Below are 24,244 nucleotides of genomic sequence, written 5' to 3'. Positions count from 1 at the left end.
AAAGAAAAATAATGTTCTTTTTTTGATCAAAAACCCTGTGATAATATGTATATGTATATAATAATAAAAATTTGATGGTTCTCTCGATGGGTGATTCAATTCTAGGGGGGGGGGCCTCTATGGTAAACAATTTGACTAAAAAGAGTGAAATTTTCTATTCAACAATATATAATATAAGGTAACAGTGCCAATTTTCTCCTGAGACCCAATTTTCGTCAGACTTTTCACTAAAATACGGATAGAACTAGTTTGTTTTTAATTTTTTACAAGCCTCTTCTATACTTCACTTGGCTCTTTCGTCTGACAACATTTTGGGTTTGATATCCTACATTCTTCCGATCGTTTTGAAACTTTGCCATTTTGCGCGGTTTGGTCCGGTGGTGAAAAATATCAAATTTGCTATCATCTCTAAGTCAGTTAAATTTTATTATGTAAGAAACGGCCGTCGTTTGAAATTTTAAAATTGATCAAAAATAGTTTTTTTCAGCAATTAACAATAAATTGATATATTGCTATCAATGGGTAGTAAACTATTGAAAGCACAAATGTTTCTTAAATAAAATCAAAGCGTTATTTTTAACTTTAAAACCTTAGTGGGCGACGACAAGTGCTTTTTTATATTACTTTTCCACTACTTATTGCAATGTAGCTAGTTTAGAAAAAAATCCAACATGTGTAGCTTTGATATTTGAATGAATTTAAAAAAAAAATTGAAAAACAACTAGTTTTGTTCGCATTTTAATGAAAAAACTGACATAGTTTTTGAGGGATGCGGTGCTTCCGCTCTAAAATCGCCAGACAAATTGAACAACAGATTAACGAACGGCTGCTTTAAATGCAATTCTCGTCTTCTCGAATGATAGATTGCACATCAGATGACGGGTAACCTTTCGATGTGCACAGATGCAATTATTAAAATTGAGTTGGATCTTTCAGGCGAGTTTAATAAGGCAAGATTCGATAAGTTCCGAATCTTGCCTTATTAAACTCGCCAGAAAGATCCAACTCAATTTAAATAATTTCATCTGTGCACATCGAAAGGTTACTCGTCATCTGATGTGCAATCTATCATTCGAGAAAACGAGAATTACGTTTAAAGCTGCCGTTCTGTTAATCTGTCGTTCGTTTGTCTGGCGATTTTAGAGCGGATGCACCAAACCCAGTTTGAGTCCCGGACGGACAACAACACCGCTACCTAATAATATAAGAAATAAATGTATAGCAAAAAACATATTGTTTTATATATTATTATATATGATATTATATATATAAAATTTTATTTAATTCTGTCAATGTTATATATATATATAAAATATATATTTATATATATATATAAAAGTAATTATAGTAGTAGTAGTAGTAGTAGTAGTAGTTATTGATGTTATATTTCTCAGTTTCAATTTACCTGCAACAGCTGGTCTTGTGTACTGGCGCTTGTGTTGTGGTCTAACTGAGAAGGAGGGAGAGGGCAGGCATCTAGCAACAAACAATACACACGACATTGTACAGTTTACACCACCACGTAGAGAGAGCCACCTAGAGAGAACACCACCCACAAACAACACACTACCACAGCACAAACACGGACTGGTCACTTTATAAACACAACGACCAGTCTCGCCTATTTGCCTAGCTCTACATACATACGTACATATATATAAAGTTATGTATTTCGGAAAATCTACATAGTTTATGCCTTTCTAATAGGACTACACATGTTGGTACGGTGATCGTCGTCAATGTACGTACATACGTTCTCCGTTACAGGTCTATCATCGTCTATGCTGAATACATCTTTCGTATACTTGGTCAAGCGTCGGATACACAACAAATTTTTGTTTGATTCTTTCATATCACAACACAGGTTCGGTATTTTATCTATATATGTGTATATATATATATATATATATATATATATATATATATATATATATATATATATATATATATATATATATATATATATATATATATATAAATCTCAAGCGATAGTTCTGTGGTTACACCCGTCGTTGAAAATATTGTATGCAAGTTCAAAATTGCACCAACTGATGTAGAAATAGTCTATTTCACTCTATAATTTATTCAGACTTTTGTTGTTCTGAATTGAGATGCACATTATTGAATCGACAAGTGAATGGAAGCTTGTGACAATTGAAGAACTTATCTACATATTTCAATAAAGGAGGTATGTAAAAAGTGATTCTATGATGGATATATAATTTGTTTTTGATATGTGTTTGTTTAAATACACTTACAAAATATTATTTCAGTAAAGATGGTAAAATAATTCGAAAAATAGAATATATTTATAAAATAAAAAAACGGTGTTGTTCACCAAATTTGCTAAACAATAGCTGGTTTTTTAAATTTTGTTAACTATTCTTTTAATAGTCTTTGAATAGTCTTTAACTAGTCTTTAACTAGTCTTTAACTAGTCTTTAACTAGTCTTTAACTAGTCTTTAACTAGTCTTTAGCTAGTCTTTAACTAGTCTTTAGCTAGTCTTTAACTAGTCTTTAACTAGTCTTTAACTAGTCTTTAACTAGTCTTTAACTAGTCTTTTACTAGTATTGAACTAGCCTTTAGCTGGTCTTTAACTAGTCTTTAACAAGTCTTTGACTAGTCTTTAACTAGTCTTTAACAAGTATTAAACTAGCCTTTAGCTGGTCTTTAACTAGTCTTTAACAAGTCTTTTGATAGATTTTAACTAGTCGTTAACTAGTCCTTGAATAGATTTTAAGTAATCTTTAAATATGTAATATTTAGCTAGTTTTGAACTAGTTTTTAATGGTGTTTAATTAAACTTTAACTAGTATTTAATTATGTAGTCTTCAACTAGTCTAGCTAGTGTTTTTATTTTGTTAACTAATTTGTCTTTTGTAAAATTGTGTATTAATTTCTTAATTTCAATCAACATTAAATTCAATCAGAATTAAAATAAAACACTACAATGAATTAGGTATATGGGAGAATAAGGTTAGTCAGAAAATAATGTTATCATTCAAATAATTTAAAATATCAAGTAGGAAAACAAGAGTTTGAAATATGTATGTATGTACTTTACAAACATAAAATTCATTTAGTAGATGATTTTATTAGTTTAATTTATTTTTATATATTATATTGTACATACAAAGATCAATCATAAATTAAAGTTAATATTTCACTTCATGAAAATAAAGTTTGATATTCAATTTATATCAAGTACCGTCATTTAAAATTTCAATACAATCAAGAAACTTCAATACAAAAAACCGACCACAATAAAACAAACAGAACTATCGCTCAGACTGCGTCTAATCCAACTTGTCTTCAATTATATACAGATACACATATTTATTTATGTATTATATATTTCAGTATTGTAAAATAATATTAAATCATCACAGTACCTAAGAAACAAAATGGCTTTTAAACTCGAATAAAAATAATAAACAAAAAAATGCCTTGGTATTGTAAATAAAATCAGTTTCTACCCCACAGTGTAACAATTTACAACCAATCGCGTTTAATATAAATGTCGGGCATGTTTCCGGGCGGACACCTTCCTTCAAAGGAATTACGAAAATAAAAGCAACATATATATATATATATTTTGTGGACGTTGTGTTGTGTTGAAGTGGTGTTCGGTCAGTTGGTTAGTGTACACCGAAAATTTATATTTTGTTGTGCTCTGTCGTTGCTACTGGACCCGAGCGTAGCGTATATACCATATAGCATTACCGGAGCACCGAATGAGCGATATGAATCGATAGGAGAAAGTCGATAGTATAATCAAGTAACACATCTATGTATATGATAAATCGTGTCGAACAGAGAATACAATATATATAAGTATATCAACAAAAAAAAAGAATACGTGCTCAAGTCCAGTAACAAAAGTCAGTGTACAGAAGAGATAGAGCGTAGAGCGAAAGATAGCTAGCGAATTATAAATATGTATATATATGATTCCATGATTATATATATGTATATATATATATATATATATATATATATATATATATATATATATATATATATATATATATATATATATATATGTATATATAAATTTGTCGAGCATATCCAAAGTGCAGACACGCAACACTTAAAGCCGTCAGTATAAAAAATATTTCTCATTAGAGTCTAAACGATAATAATAATAGTAATATATTATATATATATATAAAATGGGGGGGAGGGGGAGAGAAAAAAATTAAAATACTTAAACAATACTCACGTATCCAGATGTCGACAGTTAGATTTAACAATTCGCAATAAAATAATAACAACAACAAACTAATTGCTAATTGCGTTATATTATTATCATTATGATATAAAATACAGGGTCAAAAACTAACAAAGAATATTACAATCACGATCAATAAAACCGTCCAAAAGCTCAATGCATGTATATATGTATGTATATAATATAAAACTTTCATTTAGCAATCAATGTATAAATTAAACACGCAGAACGTCACACGTCCTGCAGATTTAACCGGTCGAGTGGTAGTTTTACTTTAATTTTATTTAACTTGTTCACATTATTGATAACCCATTCGCGAACTTATCAAATGAATGACACTAAACACTCGACCGGTCAAAAAGCACAAATGAAAATGATGCTATGAAAAGGGTAAAAAAGCTCATCTGAATACGTGTGATTATGATACTGCTCTTCGATCATACCTTCAAAAATCTGATTATGATTATATAAATAAATAAATAAATAATAATCAAAAAATCACACAACAAAGGCTATATAATTAATAGACACTATAAATCGTCACGACGAGGAATACAACCGAACTTAATCAACAGTGAGAACAAAATTTGCTCCGATAGTATCAAAATATTTATATCAAATGAGGCAGTCAGTTTAAAAGTAGTTTTGTTTTCAATCAAAATTGATATGTAATTTAAAAAAATCAAATCATAATTTATTTGAATCAACAAACTCCGTCGCCTGCCTCAAATATATCATACAAAAAGTATTCCTCATCGCGACGACTTATCCAAGGATTCATTGCACATGACACCGTGTAAATTCAAATATATATTTATTAGTAATATATAGAGAGACATTCACATACTTTACTTTGTTGAGGGGACACGGGTGTCACGGGCACTGTATACGGTGTGGTCTTTGGCGAGATTAAGCATGTATAATCTGACCAGGTGGTGCCAAGAAGAGATTCGGGAGACACGAAACACTAGGGTCGAAATGACGGCGTACCTGCCTTCCTGTGGGCGGCGCGTGGCTGAGCTGAATCGGCCATGCTGACCCTGGGCGGGGGCGGAGGCCCACGAGCCCCCGGCCCAATGCCTGTTCGACCTGCACCTCTTCCTGTTCCGCCACGCGCTCCAACCCCACCTGCACCTGTTTTGCCCCAAACCCATGTCAAACACTCCGCACAACAAATCGCACAACGTCTGTCTCCGCTACCCGCTACGACACACCCCGTAGCTTATGAGGACTCGCTTCAAACTGCTCCGTTTTAACAAAACTAAGGTGACCAGGCTTATTGCATTCACACACCATTGTGTAGCCCTATTTAACCACTTAATCGCCCTTAAGACTAAGAACTTAATTTTCTTTACTTCACAGTAACATCTAAAAATATCCTGTGATACTAATGAACTTGAAAAAAAAAGTCTATATTTTTCCTAAGATTACCTAAACACAATCTGCTTTAGGTCATCGACTTTAGTGAGTCTTTAATTAATATTATGTATTAAATGAGCATTTATAAGGATTGTAAATAGGTTTTTGAGCTCTTTTTCCTATTATGCTGTAGATTAACATTAGAATAATATAATACTATGATTACTAACCAAATTAAATTAAATTGTAAAATAGAAAATGATCAGTAGATCAGTAGCTATTAAAATAGATATAAGATGTATTGTAATAATAAAAAGCATTTAAAAAAAATCAAATATTTTTCCTTAGTTATACATATATTCAAGAGGTAGTGTCAAGGGTTGGCACTTTACACAAACATAAAATAATCAAATCTGTTTCTTAAAACGCGTGGCGATTAAGTGGTTAAATAAGATCATTCTGCGAAATATTTATTCCTTTTTTTACACTTTTTGATCCATACTATACTCTCGTTAAGATGTTAAGTCAGAATTAACTTCATAAACAAAGATTTTTCAAAACTCTTTAAACTTAATTATTGAAAAGTCTAATAATACTTTTGAATACGATTAAACTTGTTCTTTATATTGAACACGTTATAAACATGTATGTATAATATATCAACCGGTCTCGGATACTTTTCCAAAGCACAAAATTATTGATAAATATTTTTTTACAAGGCTCTTTTAGTATTTGAACCAGCAGAATAGACAGAATAATGGTTAGCTTATAATGCTTTGAACAGAGTGGTCATGGATTCAAATCCCACTGGTTTCTGCTGGCCAGGTCTTAGATTTGTGACTCCAGGTCGATCTTTTCCTATTATCAGAGTTTTCAGCAATCTCTAACTTCGTTGAATTGTATAAAATGCTTCAAATTTACAAATTTTACCATAAATGTCTCTATGGTTGTCAATTGATATGTATTTACTGAATTTCGCTGAATTGTTTAAAATGCTGCAAATTTACAAATTTGACCATAGATATCTGTGTGGATATTAATTGATATGTATTTATGTATTTTTTTATAATATTTGTATCAAATGTACAATGTTTCTGGCCAGGAAGGCGCATTGGGGTTACCAGTTAGTATAAATTAAAAAAAAATGTGTACTAATTTAAAGCTTATTTTTACCAAACATACAAATTTTGCTCTCCAGAAAAGTATCAAAATTTTTGGCTGAGAAAAGTCAATACATTAACGGAAATAATAGTAATTTTAGTCGGCATTAGAATTTTCATGCTCTAAGTACAAATATTTACTGTTAAATAAGTTGTATAATAAAAATATACCGTTAGTACTAACTAAATTACTTGTGTTTACATCTATTATTAATAGAATATTGCTACTATCCCTTAATTCGGTTAGAATTTGGATATTGTATCTATAATATTTTTAGATAAAATTGAAATTGTTAGTGATGAATGTTAAAGATGAATTTTAACAACTACTATGATTATAGATTAGAAAAAATATTTTGCTATAGTACTGGAAAAGTCTTGTATTTTGATTCCTTGAACCTGGTCACCCTGTTATAATTGCATATTGTCGCAAATAAAGCTTCAAATGTAGCGTATGAAATCGAAAGCAAACTTTGGAGTATGATCGTAGTAGATAAAAGCAAGGCAACGTCAACGTTCACTGTCTAAAAACTATTATATATGTATGTATAATAAAATGATTATGCATTTGTTGGTTTGGAGCGTTTGTTTGAGCAATTCCCAAAGGTATTTGTAATAATAATGCTTAATTCTTTAACTAAAAGGAATCTTTGAAAAAACTGAATAGTCAACAATCAATAAATTTATTTTTACAATACAATTTTTATATAAAAGCATGAAAATTTAAAGTTATAAATAACTACAACCCAATCGCATACTCATTTTAAATGAAAATATAAACGCAGATTTATTAGTATTAATCGAATCGATAGAATCCAATCAAATCCCAAATTCACCTAATTTTATATGTAGTTTTAATATTTAAAATTAAAAATATTTAATTTTCATTTGGTTTAAATTTGATAAAAAAAAGTGGTATTTGAAAAGAGTTGCAGTCTAAGCTACGGTAGCTTTCCCTTAGTAAACCATTTACCATTTATTTTATTATCATAATGAGAAATATAAAAGTGGTATACTTCATAATAATAGTTTTATAAATATTATAAGATATTCATAAAAATCAATAAAACCTCATGCTCATATATAAAATAATCATATTTACCAAATTAAACAATAATAACAGATCAAGTTCAATATTCAAAACAACGGGAAGTATTCAAATGTATACTGCAAATTCTATATTTACTTTAATTTCAAAAACAAAGAAACATGCTCATTCTTCATTTTTATATCAATATATAAACTACCAAAAATTCTATTACAGGTATATGAATATGTAATGGCAAATTTATTGATTGTCAAATCTATTAAAATTGTCAGAATAGTTTTTTTTTTATTTAAATTTTTATGTATGTAAATAGATATAGAAAAAATTACTTTATTACAATTATATTGAATTATAGATATATTACACTGATAAAATTATTTTAAGTTAAAAAACCATTCTGTCTTAAAAAATTTAACACACCTTCAAAAATAAGTTAGTGATTATATGATGAAATTTGCATGTCAAAATCGACTATGATTAAAGCTTAAATAAATTGTTTTATACTACCTTAAAATTAAGCGTTATCCTGTTTCTTTATTTCATTGTAATCTTTACCTACCCCACCCTATACACACATATATTAGCTGTTTCAATAAATCCAAATGTGCCCAATCAATCTATTTTAAATCAATCAATATATATGTCATAATCAATATTTCAAAATGTTATCATTAAAAATACTCAACATGTTCACATAGTTTGGGCATATTTGAATGAATTGAAATGCAAAATTGGAGATAAAGCCATATAAAACTTGATAATTAAACATTCTTACCCTTTCACAGTGTAGAGAACAAATCGTGAATACAATATTTGATTCTATTAAATTATCCCTTCACTTTATCCTTTTAACTTTTTAATATAATATCATCATTTCATATTATAAATTCGAACGAGCGCAAACATAATCTCAAATACTTTCAGATTATGTTTTTGAATTCAGTGTGTTGGATGGATTTAAAGATTAGATGTGTGGTTATTTTGAAAAGTTCAATAAAAAAAGGTATATTAAAAAAAAAAATAAAAGCATATTGACCTTGCATCGTTGACATTTGTCCCGTTTGAGCATACTGATCTTGAGCATCAGCCAAGAAGTTGCTCGGGACCAGTCCTCGCACTCCGTCTATTTCACCCATGTAAAATCCATCATCGTCCATGTCTCCGTACACCAAGATCAGTTGGCCCGTTTGAAAGCTCAATTCGACTTGCTGAAATTGTTTATTTGCAAACTTTAAAACGATATAAATGAGAAACATTCATCTTTATGTATTTATTGTTTAAAGATTGAGTATTTAAAAATAATATTGAAAACATATGTATATAAAAAATAATTTTCAGTGGAATTTCAAATGGAAGTATGTAGATTTACACCATTTAAAAAATCATTGACTTAATTATTTCATCAATTAGCATTAAAATCTAACCTCGGCGTCAACATTAGGACTTAACTCCTGAGGATCATAGTCGTATAGGGCGACCATGCGTTTGACTTGAGCAGACGGAGGAGGTACTCCCTCGGGCCAACGATCATTACGTCCTCTTCCAGCAACGCCAGTACCACCAGTACCACCGGTACCACCGGTACCACCAGTACCACTTTCTCCTTCCACTTCCACAACCATATTGTGAGGAACAAAACCACGCCTGCCTCGACATTCACCCCAATAAAATCCATCAGCGTCTTTATCACCCCAAACCTGAAATCATAACAACATCAAACCGAAACAATATAATATAACACTTATGTATAAAAAATACATGCAATTGTCAATTTGTTCCAACAATTACCTTTATAGTATCGCCTTCGCTGAAGGGTAACTCTTCGTCGCATGCATCGGGGTTGGGGCTCATCGTTGCCGGGTCGTAGTCGAAGAGTGCTACGAACCATCTGCTTCTCTTGTGCGGTGGTGGTGCTTGGTGAGGATTTTGTTGGGTACCTGGAGGACCCGTGGATACTCCTGAACCTTGAGGTCCTGCGCCAACGCGACGATTGCCGTACTGATTGGCGGCTTGCTGTCCTCGTATTTGCCCACGTTGGGGCTGTTGCTGCGAATGCTGTTGTTGCTGTTGCAACTGTTGCTGCTGCTGCTGCTGCTGCTGCTGCTGCTGCTGCTGCTGTTGCTGCGTGAGCTGTTGTTGATGTTGCTGCTATAATTACATTTCACGTTAATTTGATTTTCATTATATAAATAAAATATTAGCTTTTATCATTATAATATATTACATATTGAACTAATATTTAAGGAAATTAAATCAACATTTTAATTCATATAGTGGCTATCATGATAATTATAAACTGTGTACATATTAGATTTTAAAGCTTCCATTATAATACATCACATCATTATTAACAATGAAAAAATCATCTCAATAGCACAATAGAAAGCGTGCATAGTATTATATAATATATATGTATAGGTCGGAGTATGATAGATAGTAGTCGAAGGAGAACATGCGATAGATATATTTCAAACTCAATGTAATTTAAATCACCACACACTTTTGACGTTTGCAATATTTTAAGTGTATAAAATGTACAAACAAAAAATATTTTGAATAAATAATTTTTAAAACACACAATTTTATGCTAAAATACAAATATATATATGTATATATAAGTACTAGTGTAATATTATCCAGAATGACTATTTCTACTTAATTTGTAAATTTAAGTATTTTTTATTTATTAGAATAAATTACTTAGTAAATAAATTAATTAATTAGTCGTATAATCAATAAAATATTATCAATTTAATTAGTTTCAATTAATAACTTATTAAGTTATTAATTCACACACACACGTACACATACACACATTTGTAACTTAAAAAATAAGATTTAATAGTACAGTATTCTGTAAAGCAAATATAATAATGTAAAAAAATTTAAAACGTGTTTATATTTCACATGCAAAAAGTATAAAATTCGAATTGCGATCTAATATAATATAATAAATAGTAACTTATAAGAATGGTCTAAATGCATGGCACCCTTAAAAGAAGCAATATCTTGATTACTTATATTAGTACTCTTGAGCATGTTCAACTAAATCACTACAATCTCATCAAGCATAAAAATGTATTAATATGTTCTAAAAACTACATAAGCATATTGTATTTTATATATACAAATGGATTCCTACAGTTATTTAATTAGTATCAAATTAAAACTGAAATTCAACATCATCACTCATACCTAGAATTGCTTAGAACAGATTAAACTTCATTCTTATAGCAGTGGAAAGTGAGGTTTAATGTTCTAAGACAGATTCTAAGTATGGTCAGATGAATGAGTATCATATATGTGAGTTATTCTTTTACGTAAAATTGAAAAGTATCAGTGATTAATTAGCTTGATGAGGATTTTACTTATCATAGACTTGTCAACATACGCTTGCTTATTCGTTGAGATGTGTTCTTTTTTGTTTCAAGAGCGCCACTCCACAAGACCGTAACACTTTTTTGTGAGAGAAAGGAAGATTTCAGTAGAGAAAAATGTGAAGAAGTGGATAGTACACGTATATCAGTTTTGATAAAATCCAACCTGGGAATGGTGCGAGTTCCTCAGGGTTCTCCTCACCCCCGCGTCATTGAGGAAATCATCCTCGGACAGTTGAGCCTCACCGGCACTTGTATCTTTAGTGATTTCGATAGCGGGTACTCCCGACCCCTGCCGTAATTTATTTAACAATGTTAACCTCCATTAATTTCATGGTTTCGGATTAAATTTTCATTTTATTTCATTTTGTAAGCAAAGTCGGAGAGAGGTGATGCACGTTTTATTGAAAATTTCATATTAAATCGCACGTATAAAATATGCGTATTCATCAATTTACAATAAAACAAGCACCTCTACCATTTTTTTCATGTACACAATAAATATTCAGTATATTTAAATAATAATCAACAAAAAATATTGCATCAAAATTAAAATTTTATAACGACATGCACATTTCGATTGAATGTTATTAATTAAGTATGAAATATTCACGATCGTGTCGAAAGATTTAACAAATTATATAGCTTAAATTAGTAATGAAATAGTAATAAATAGAATTAAAATTGATTTTTCAGTCATGGTTCAAGTAGATAATTTATTCCATCGTTCGACTTTGATGTGTAACACATTTTAGGGTGCTCGGTGTGCTATAAATATCAAGAAGTGGAAAACAAAATGAGGAATTCTATTCTACAACGTGCAAAATCTACAACATTCGTGTGTTCATGCGTTAAGTAATTTGCTCTGTGCAACGTAGTGTGTTGTTTTGTTCAATGAAATTTAAATGAATGTCTCGACAAATAAATGATATAAAAATATGCAAGGTGTTTTTTTTTTATTATTCTTATTTTTTTCTCAATTATTTATAATAAAGAAATGATTAGTGTTGTAATCTTTTCGTGTGTCTGTCCGTATATGTGTATAATAAATATTTTCATATAATAAATTCCACCTAAATATAATATATTGTATATGAAAATTATCTACATGTTAAAATGCTACACCAAAATGTGCATGATATAATGTAAATCTATTTATGTAAACTAAAACATTTTGGTTTTCTACAAAACATTTTGATAATGGTTTTTTTTTCACTCGTTTTTGCAATTTTACTCAATACACATAAAATACTTTTTTTTTTTTTGTAAATCGTTTGCGTTTATATTAATGTAATTTTTAAATGAAATATAATATGACAATATAAGGATATAAAGTGAATGCTAATTTTATAAATGATGTAATAGCATTTTCTATTCCTAAAATATTATATAATATATATAATTCTAAGTGACATGACAATGAAATCAATATATTGCAAAACAAAGTTTACGGCAAAATTTTCCAAAGACCACTCTTTCTAGCTAATTAATATTATTATTTTTTATTCAATAAATAATATAAGTATATAATCAATCAACAAAAGCGAACGACAATTGTAAAGAGTGCAGTTTTTAAACTATTATACTATTCTGTTCACATCACTGTTATTTCATCCCGGTTCATTTTTTAATAAATCAAGACAAATAATCAAGCAATCCAAAACATAAAAGTACAGTAATTCGCCGTTTCTTTTATTATTGACGATAGCTTATATGTTAATACGGGTATATTTAATATTTTATGAATATATAAGTAGTAAAAAAATGATATTAAGTATATATAAATAAATAAAAAAAAAATTGAACAAATAATATGGTATAAAATATGTTAATTATATTATAAATATATATATATATATAGGAGTATTTTGGGTTCTTACCCCCGGTGTTATTTTGTCGAATATACTCTTTAGCAGGCCTGTACCAAATCCTGATGTTTGCTATATGACATGTGTAAGATTTTTGTCAATATTATTCAGGTCAGTTTGTACTAGTATCATCATGGTTATAATTTTATTCGGGTGAATTTTATTCAGAGAACTATGGGGATTCAAACCAGGCTCAGACACTGGCAACGATACTCAATAACACTATGCATAATTATTGATTAGATAAAACTCTGAAATAATCATAAATCCCAATAGTTTTCATAAATCAATTGATTAATATTAAGGTTGAGACATTTTGTTGCACATGCAATACTTCAAGCAAACATTTCACTCTTTCTTTTTTTTATCTCTCGCTCTACCTTACACAGATACACATTTAAACAAATATATTTTAATATAAATTATACTTTTATAAGTATAAAAATTTTAATTACTGTAACTATTTTTAGCAAATATTTTATTAATTTATATTTTATGTTGTATAGTTGTACCGATAGTACATCACATAAAGTCTTTCAAATTTGTAGAAAACTCAAAAAAATGTATGTACCTACATGTATACAATAAGTTTGATCTCAAACTATAAAAAAAAAAACTATCAAACGGACTGACAAATATATACATATGTATATATGGTATTTATTATATGTATAATTGAAATGCAAAAAATCAAAAATTAAATTTTTGATTTTAAATATACATATGTACATATGCATGTATGTATGTATATATGCAGAGCCGTAGCTAGGGTAGTTTGCACCCAGGAGCAATCATGCTACTAGCCCCCCCAAACCCCCTCCTTTCTATCCGTCCATTAAAAATAATAATATAAATATTTAAATTTTCTCATTATACGAGTAACAAATAAATTAAAATTAAAAATAGTAAATTCAATTAAATGGAGAATATTTCCATTTTCATAGTAGGTGACTGGCGATCCTCTTTGTAGGGCTCGTCTGATTTTTAATAAACATTAATTGTAAAATTTTAGATAATAGTCAAGATTTTAAAAATCATTTAAAAAAATCACATATTACCAATCACGTTTTGGCACCCCCCCCCCCCCCTACGCTACAACTCTGTATGTATGTTAAAATATATCAAATGCACACAAATAACTTTATACAAACTGATATAATTTTGAGATTCCTCAAAAATAAAAATAAATTAAGCTTAATATGATGTTCATTAAATTGTACGGTACACGAAAAAAAAGTGAAAAGCCGAATAAATATTAAAAAAAAAAAAAATTTTTTGATTGTGTAAATTTGTTCATATCTATTATATTTACTACAATACATATAATTTATTGTATATATACAAAAAATGTCTAAACCTTATGTATTCGCTATTTTCAGATTAACCTGAAAAGAAAATGTAATAATATTGGAACATATTATGAAGTTTTGTATGTCTGTTATTTTTTTATTATTTTTAATAATATTGAAACTATTATAACAGTATTTATGACAATGTTTCGGTATAGAATGAATCTTTTCGTTTTGTCTATGAAATGTTACTTTTTTTTATAATATTCTATTTGATTATTTTTTGTATGAATCAAAATGACTTTTTATCTCATGTATAATATATGAAAATGTCATTATATATATGAGGTTTGTTGCAAATGTACATAAACATACACAAAATTAAAGAAAAATACATTGTCGTGCAAAATAATAAATTGGTGAATCAACTGTCAACATATCTACAAACGTGAATTATGAGGTTCTTTTGGGATAGCCGTATGGTTTTGTTTAACTTGTCAACTGTTCACTTTATAATAGAAGAGTGAGCTGAATATACTTACAAATAAATTACTTACACCTCCATTCTTAATAACATTCTCAAAAAGTATCAAATAAATCCATTCTCATGAAACTATTGAACAAATTCAATCCGTGTATCAAAATCATTCATAATCATTCGTGCACAGAGACCACATCGCATCATTCGAATTACACACGTGTTATGTGTGTTGCAAAAAAATGTGCATACAAGAATAAATATGTCTAACTTATCATATTATATCATAGATATTTCATTCAAAGTGAATCTGATCTATCCTTTGACGTGTTGTTGTGTGATTCTGAATGGAATCAGTAGTTGTAAACTAACGACAATTTTTAGGGCTATCAAAAGCAATTATCGAGATGCAATCTCATCGGATGCATTAAATAAGCAAAGCGAAGAAAATTATCAAAGTATAAAAACAAAACATCATAATAATGTAAATACAGGGTGCGTCGCCATCGACAACAATCATCAGATCAATCAATAATATTACCACTGTTATAAAATGCATCACGTTTGAAAAATGCATATGCACTTTTATATGACTGTGTCGTTAAATCTGAATCGGCCGTGATGCATTTTACAATGTGCGATATTTTGTATATAACAAGGGACAAACATCGATCAGACAAAAGACATGGAGACGAGCCATAAAAGACAGACAAAAGAGACAATGATAGAGAAAGATAGAAATATATATACGGGTCGATATATATATTTTTAAAAAATATAAAATGAAAAATTAGACTTTAATTACTAGCTTTTTACTCATAAAAATGAAAGTAGATATACACAATATAAATACAATCCGGCAAAACTATATAGTAAGTAGTAGTAGAAGACACAATTATAAATACATTATAGAAAGTATTTCAATCGAAATTTTAAATCACAATAATAATTAAAACACATACAAAAATTAAAATATACCGTTTGTTTTTTCAATAATTTAAATTCAACAGTTAGAATTTCATCATAATACATTTTTAATTGTGGAATTATGACCAAATTCCATTGGTTTATAATTTCTTATGATTTACACCAATAAATGCACGAACTTTAGGTGTGATCAAAAGGTATTTTCTTCCCCAGTTTTTTTCAAATGTAAGCATTAATTTGATAACATTGTTCAAGATTGAATTCAACAATCAAAATCGATTAATTTTACCAGAACACGGACAATCCAAAAGTCAAAAAAAGTAGTACCCATTTGGTTATGACAAAGAAAGATTCAAAGCTGGACTCCTGACTAAAAAACGAAATCTATTAATTTTTTTTGAGATTGGTCAATAATACAACTTTGTATTTTTTTCTGTCAAAAAGATGATAGTAAAATCTATTTTCATGGTCTTTTTTCCTACACCTTTTGATATGAACGCGATTTAATTTTTTACTTTATTTTAAATAGAACTTAATTTCAGTTTGTATTTAACTGAAAAATCTACATGTCTTTCAAACATATATACATAGTATCTACTGCAGTAGCGTCGGGAAGTGCGGTCTGCACCGGGTGACATCATTTTTAGGATGACACCAAATTGTTCAAATTAAAAAAAACGCTAATTTGACATATTCGTGTACTGATTCAGTCATACGGAGATGCAATCCAAAAGCTTCTCTTTTGGCGCTTCTCTCTCGTAAGTCATAACAATTAACAAATATAAATAATAATTGACACCACCCGTTAAGACGCCACTGATATATTTCTTCTTAAGAACCTAAAAATGTTGATAATCATAGTTTATACAATTCTATGTCTCGCTTTATACGTATATTTCTCGAACCATTTGATCACACCCCGTCATAATTTAGTAGGTGCAAGTAAAATTTTAATTGTGATTTCACTTTTTAGTATCGACTTATTCATTTATAACGAAATGTATGGATGTTGTGAGCTGACCTGATGGGGATGATGAGGTCCCGTCGTTCCTGGGAATATCTCCTTATCGGAGAGGTTCTCGTCGTGTTCGAGCACCGGCTGATGATGAGGTCCTCGGTTTCCCTGTTGCTGGGCATGCGGACCGTGATGCTGACCGTGGGGACCGTGCTGACCGTGAGGGCCATGAGGGCCGTGGGGACCTTGCACACCATGGGGGCCTTGCCTTCCACCTGCAGCCCCCCGCCGAGACGCTACGCCCCTAAGCACGGCCATGGGAATGTTCGTCGGAATGCTGTCACTCGACTGACTATCCCTGGACTTTGTGCGAACCTGAAACGTATATTAAATCCCCAATCAGAACAAATAATTTAACTAAACGACAAGTTTTTAGTATTATATAAACTAGTAAGCTTACAAAAACTTTTTGCAAAGAATTGTGCTTCTATACTACAAAACTTTCCAACGTTCTCAGCCTTAATCCTGGATTGTAAAAAGTAAATATACTCATTTTGTCAGCACATATGTACATACATACAATTTTAGACTTTTATTATGTTCGTCAATCGCTATCACATTCTTTATTTTATTTATTTACTAGCTGTATTACCCGGCGTCACTCAGTATTTGTAATATAAACTGTTTAAACATGACTAATCTAACAGTAAACATTTTATTAAAAATAAAAAAATTTAAAAAAATTTAAAAAATTTAAAAAAATGTTTTTTATTTTATTTTTTTGCCATCTATGGCTTCGCCCTCGGTGCCCCCTGAATCTTTGCCTTCTAGGGCTTCACCCTCGGCGCCCCCTGAGCCTTTTGCCGTCTATGGCTTTGCCCTCAGAGCCCCCTGAGCCCTAGCCTTCTAAGGCTTCGCGCTCTGCACCCCCCCGCCTGAGTCTTTGCCATCTATGGCTTCGCCCTCGGTGCCCCCTGAATCTTTGCCTTCTAGGGCTTCACCCTCGGCACCCTCTGAGCCTTTTGCCGTCTATGGCTTCGCCTTCGGCGCCCGCTGAGTCTTTGCCTTCTAGGGCTTCACCCTCGGTGCCCCCTGAGCCTTTTGCCGTCTATGGCTTTGCCCTCAGCGCCCCCTGAGCCCTAGCCTTCTAAGGCTTCGCGCTCTGCACCCCCCCGCCTGAGTCTTTGCCATCTATGGCTTCGCCCTCGGTGCCCCCTGAATCTTTGCCTTCTAGGGCTTCACCCTCGGCACCCTCTGAGCCTTTTGCCGTCTATGGCTTCGCCTTCGGCGCCCGCTGAGTCTTTGCCTTCTAGGGCTTCACCCTCGGTGCCCCCTGAGCCTTTTGCCGTCTATGGCTTTGCCCTCAGCGCCCCCTGAGCCCTAGCCTTCTAAGGCTTCGCGCTCTGCACCCCCCCGCCTGAGTCTTTGCCATCTATGGCTTCGCCCTCGGCGCCCTCGGCGCCCCCTGAGCCTTTGCCTTCTACGGCTTCACCCTCGGCGCCCCCTGAGCCTTTTGCCGTCTATGGCTTTGCCCTCAGCGCCCCCTGAGCCCTAGCCTTCTAAGGCTTCGCGCTCTGCACCCCCCGCCCGAGTCTTTGCCATCTATGGCTTCGCCCTCGGTGCCCCCTGAATCTTTGCCTTCTAGGGCTTCGCCCTTGGTGCCCCCTGAGCCTTTTGCCGTTTATGGCTTCGCCCTCGGCGCCCTCTGAGCCTTTTGCCGTCTATGGCTTCGCCCTCGGCGCCCCCTGAATCTTTGCCTTCTAGGGCTTCGCCATCGGCGCCCTCTGAGCCTTTTGCCGCTTATGGCTTCGCCCTCGGCGCCCACTGAGCCTTTGCCTTCTTGGGCTTTGCTAGGATACATATTCACAAAGTCTTTTTCCAATTAATATATTAGATTTACTCAATCAATCATGCACATGCGTCTAACAGATTGATCCAACGACAATTGTGCTATGAAGATTAATAATTATTTACACAGGTATATGTACACCCATCTTATAAACACGACATCTACGGTTAAACGATTAACAAGCCACGGAGACATCTATGGACAAATTTTTGCAGAATTTTTTAACTAGCGAAAATTGAGATGCTGAATAACCCGAACTTTTGCGAAAAGGATAGGATAAGGTTGCCAATTTGTTGAAACTGTTTCAATGAAATCAGATAGTTTGATAAACTATCTGATAAAACGGGAAACGATTGACCTTGGATTCACATATCCGAAGCCTGGCCAGCAGCATAAAGGATAGAATCCGTGAACATACAATAGAAAGCATTTAATTTTTTTATTACATACCTCCTTTATTTTATTTCATAGAAAATGAACACTCGCCTTTAAAGATCGCTACAAAGCAACGAGTGCACTTTAAACAGATAAATACAGTTAATCAATCAATACAATATGTAACCATTTTATTTAATGCGAATCCATACAAACATCCACAGTGACTTCTATGGAGAAATATTTGCAGCATTTTTATAACCAAATTGGTGAAACTTAAGACGCTGAAAAACTTGAGATTAACAAGAGAGATAGGAAAGGAGATGCCAATTTTACAGGAACCGTTTCAATGTAAATCAGAAAAATCGGCAAACTCTGATAAGAAACGATCGACCTGTAGTCACAAAACAAGGTCTGGCCAGCATGGGGACTTAGGTGGCAATCGAACCTATGATACTCTGCTCGAAAGCATAATATGCTAACCACTAGTCCACGCCACTGGTTAACATGCTAACCATTGATCTATGCTGCTGGTTTATACTCCATTAGTGCAGTGAAGATGGAGCGTGAAGCATTTTGGTTGATGTACAGAACATGGGACAGAACTTGGTTGTCACGTATACATAGAAAAATTCATTGGTTCGGGATTACGAACAGGCTTAAATCTCAACTTGAGCATTGAACAAAATAGATAACTTACATAAATTGAGCATGTAGTTTGGATCGATTTTGCATAACTGCAGTTAAAAATAAATTCTGTGGCACGTGATCCGACATGTACGTATGATTGCATCGATCACATTGCAACAGCTCCCAAGCATTATTTAAACAATGCCATTCGCATTCACGACAGACCCGGAGCCCCTTCATAATTCAGCCGTGGAAAATGAAATAGGGTAGAATATTTTCCACCGAATTTTCCGCAAGTACGGCCATTAAGGAGGCTGCGAAGACGTGCCCGCTTGGTTTGGCATCGAAATGAACCCCTACCCGACACTGCCCCCCATCCCCCCCCCGCCATCACACCCTAGCCGTTAAATCGACAAGACTTGGACACTTGCCAAACAATTTCAGCAAACTATAATTTAGCTCAAACCAAAAAATGATTTAAACAAAAAAATGTATACATATCTACTTCAATATTTCTCATTGTGAGGTGTTGGTTAAACTCACCGTGACACATTTGGGGTTCAATCCGATAAGTTTGGTTATGTCTATGAGAGCATGGTCTCCAGTCGGCGAATCGACATCGGTCACTTTTTTTCCATCGGCATAAACTGCATATCCGGTGACTGGACCTGCTGCTGGAGGTCTTCCCACAGGCTGCCAAGTCACCAGCAATGTTCCATCTTGAGGTCCGGCTTCCACCTGTAATCATGTTGAACAAAACTCTTCAATGTACCATCAACAAGTGTCAAAATTTACTACGGTTGAACTTGCTCAGAGTCATATATGAAGCTCGTTATCCATGCAAATGTATAATATATACCGTACAATAATAATAATAGAAAAAAAAGCTTAATTCTGAAAAAATCGCCAGCCTTTTTTAAAATAAAATTTTTAAACCAGCAACATTGCTCAGTGGTTAGCGTATTATGCTAACAACTACGGGGTAACGGGTTTGAGTCCTGGCCCCGTGCTGTTGCTGGCCAGACCTAGGATATATGTCACTCCAGATCAGGCCTGGGCAAACTTTTTGGATGAAGGGCCACATTAGAAATTAAAAATAAGCGGCGGGCCGCAAGTAAAATACTATTTTTAGATATACATTATTTATTATCGTGAAAGAAAGAAATCTTTAAGTGATTCCAATGACAAAAGCTCTTCAATAATTTCAAATTTAGAGTTACATCCGCGTATGAAAAATAATAACTGTGAGGTATCTTTTCGATCATTACTTTCGTCGAGAGATATCAAGTACCATGTGATTGATTCTAATATTGATGATAATTACACATTAAAGTTATAGTTTGGCCCAAATTCGAATTGTATCTTATGTCAGAAACGATAAAACGTTTAACAAATCGACAAAAAATTTTTTAGATCAGAAAAAAGTAAACTTTTTTTGAATTTTGCACGCGGGCCGCACCAAAATACTCGGCGGGCCGCAGTTTGTCCAGGCCTGCTCCAGATTGATCATATGAAATTATATTATTTGAATATAATACATATATAAACTCAAATTTATAAGCCAGCATTATAGTTCGGTTTCATTATTACTAACCATCAAGAGGTTCACAAGTTCGAGTTCTGGGTTGACCTCAATTGAAAATAATTTATTGGTAAGTATTTCGTACGTTTATTCGGAAGTAATACGTAAAATACATACATATATGTATTATTATATAAAGTAAAGATCGTTCCATCCCAACCCCATACCAAGAAAGAGATAGATCGATGATCTCATTGTTCCTTATGCGCACTTCTTCCAAGGAGTGGGAGTAGACTATTATAAATGTAGCGGCCTTTATTAAACGCATTGCACATAGTTTGACTGCAAGATCCGAGCCACACCGGGAGACTTGCGAGTGAATTTGTCGGCCAATTAGTTATGCGACCAGATCAAATTTATGCAGCTGTATAGAGCATGCCACACCGTGCTACTCATCGGTCTCTCAAGTACATAATTAAATCCACCGACCAGCGAGATCGGTCGCAGGCGATTTTATGACATGAGCGACCAACATGATCTCTCAAAATGCATGGCGTTGTATTGGAGGGTGCTACACTCAGCGATTAGTCGTCACCGACTACAAAGTGAAAAAACTACGAACACGTGTGACTACATTATCACTGTTGAAGACTTTATAGTGAAAAAAACTATTTGTAAGTATGATTGCATCGTCACATATTGGTCGCTTTTGGTCTCCCGTTTCGAGAGACAACGAGCGACCACGAGCAGCAAAGTCGCCCTCAACTAAGTCACTCGCAAGTCGCACGATGTAACCCAGTTATAAAGGCTGTGGGGAGCTTGCTTGGCCCACTCTTGTTCTCCATATATATATAAATGACATACCTATTCCAAAAAACTGTCACATAGCCTTATATGCAGATGATACCGCTTGCTTTACAAGTAGCAAAAAACCAGACACTATTCTTAAAAATCTTGAATTTGCAATTAAAACAATGACGGAACACTTCACTAAGTGGAAAATTCAAATTAATCAAACCAAAGAGACGCCATATTATTTAGTGCTAGAAAGAATAAGCCAAGTTCAGATCTGAAAATCCCCTCTGGAGAAAGTTTGAAATGGCAGTCAGTAATAAAATATTTGGGAGTAACGTTCGATAAAAGAATGAGATGGGCACCTCACATTGAGGAAGCGAAATGCAAGGCGATGCGAGGTATATTCTTAATATACCCAATATTTAATCGCCATAGTTCTTTATCAACTCAAAATAAAATAAAATTATATCGCGCGCTCATATTACCATTATTAAGAGGGCTGGACAGCAGCGCCTTGTCCATACAAACGTACTATACTTCTCTCTTCCTCAATTATGGCACTAGATAAATTATTTTTTAATATGCTATGGATATCCACCATTGGGGTGCATCTATCGTTTTATTTTTTTGATTAATTATTTTTTGTAGGAGCTAGGAGCCGCCAAGCATCTATAAAATCACCTCTTTTTTACACCCACGAAACGAGTCCAGCGTGCTTATTTAACGGTCGATTTTATAAAAAATACGCCGATGGATGCACAGAAAGTATCTTTCTCATACCGATGATGATTTTTTTTTAAAAATTGGTCCAGTTTTGGAGGAGAAAATAGGAGAATACGAAACCTCGATTTTGTCAATTTAAAATACGTTTTATCTGGTCGAAGCGCAACTGTCGCATTCACTCAATATATATATTGATATATATTGTCGCATTCGCTCAATATATACATACACTCAATATATATATCGAAGAAAGGAACGGTAACAAAATTAAGGTTTCGGGTGTACAGCCCTCTTAACCTACATATGCTTCACCTGTATGGAATAACGCCTCGAATACTAACCTTTCCAAGCTCCAAGTAATACAAAATAAATTCCTAAAAATAATTTATAATACACCCATATATGTATACTAACTTGAAAAAACTGCTTGCCATCTATAATATTCCGTTTGTTACAGACATTACTAACAAACTAACCAGTAGATTATATGACAGAATCACTAATAATCATACTAACACACTTGTGAAGAGTCTCGGTGATTACAACAAAATGTCTATACCCTTCAGGTATAAACACAGATTACCTAAACACAATCTGCTTTAGGTCATCGACTTTAGAGAGTCTTTAATTAATATTTTGTATTAGATGTATTATGATTATTTATAAGAATTGTAAATAGATTTTTGAGCTCTTTTTCCTATTACGCTGTACAATACTATGATTACTAACCAAATTAAATTAAAATTGTAAAATCGAAAATGATCAGTAGATCAGTAGCTATTAAAATACATATAAGATGTATTGTGAACATAATTTCGTAATAAAAAAATCAAATAAAGGCCGTAATAGAAAGACGATAAAACTTAGAATAAAGCTAAATTTCAAAATGATAATCATACCATAATGTCGACTGGAGGATCCGGCAATCCTTTGGGCAATGTTCTAAAGTCGGTATAGGCACCAGGTGCCTCTTCGACAGGGGCTCCAGGCGGTGGTCCAGCTCTAAGATGCTTAGCACGCACGGTCACTCTGTACTGCGTGCTAGGAGCCAACCCAGTAATGGTATGTCTGTAAACCCCAGGCTTAACCGTGCGGACCTGAATAAACAAAAACACCCATAACATGAATACAACAGAATATTATGTAATTAAGGATGCATTAGCCCAAAGCTACAGTACCTCGACATTGTTGACGCAGACCACGTGCTGGTGATTGGAGTTGGCTGGCAGCCAGGATATGACTGCCTGGCTGCACGTGACCCCTGTGGCCCTCACCGCAGATGGGCCCAAGTTCGAGGTGTCTCGACCTATGACCATGGTACACGCAGCGTCCCTTGACACTCGTCTGTTGACAGTCACTGATCTCACTGATATCCGATGCGGCTGAAAATGGCGTAAAAACCCTACTTCAGTACTGTGTTGTGTGTTCAAATTGTCGTTCTGCTGAAGCGCTGAAATTTTGTATAACAACACGCAGCATTGCGTGTTTGCACGTGTTGTGGAAAATTATGCGCTTGTTTATCGCACTGGAAGCACCGCAGGTATGTAGTAATTAGCGGTAAGCAATTTTAATACAGTTTCTTTGACATTTCGGATGTATGGGCATAATTAAAAACAACGTGCGAATAAGGATTTGAATCAATTGTGGGATTTTGCT

The 24,244-nt window shown here is 33.1% G+C and overlaps 1 protein-coding gene across 1 annotated transcript in view; it reads right to left on the bottom strand.

Annotated features, from left to right (window-relative positions):
* Positions 1-1,139: 1,139 nt before the first annotated feature.
* The window catches only part of Rbp (RIMS binding protein), a 65,808-nt gene continuing 42,703 nt past the window's right edge, over positions 1,140-24,244 (bottom strand). The window contains exons 7-17 of the mRNA XM_077439147.1: positions 23,767-24,038; positions 23,488-23,685; positions 20,092-20,286; positions 16,761-17,069; positions 16,456-16,578; positions 11,344-11,469; positions 9,589-9,897; positions 9,225-9,497; positions 8,872-9,008; positions 1,406-1,476; positions 1,140-1,195 (exon numbers count right to left, since the gene is read on the bottom strand). Of these exons, the coding sequence (XP_077295273.1) occupies positions 1,140-1,195; positions 1,406-1,476; positions 8,872-9,008; positions 9,225-9,497; positions 9,589-9,897; positions 11,344-11,469; positions 16,456-16,578; positions 16,761-17,069; positions 20,092-20,286; positions 23,488-23,685; positions 23,767-24,038 (2,069 nt within the window). The remainder of the gene's footprint in view (positions 1,196-1,405; positions 1,477-8,871; positions 9,009-9,224; positions 9,498-9,588; positions 9,898-11,343; positions 11,470-16,455; positions 16,579-16,760; positions 17,070-20,091; positions 20,287-23,487; positions 23,686-23,766; positions 24,039-24,244) is intronic.

Source organism: Arctopsyche grandis, chromosome 1 (assembly GCF_051622035.1).
Source record: "Arctopsyche grandis isolate Sample6627 chromosome 1, ASM5162203v2, whole genome shotgun sequence".
Lineage (NCBI taxonomy): Eukaryota > Metazoa > Arthropoda > Insecta > Trichoptera > Hydropsychidae > Arctopsyche > Arctopsyche grandis.
Note: the sequence above shows the minus strand (reverse complement) of the source record. Positions and strands in the feature narration are given on the sequence as shown.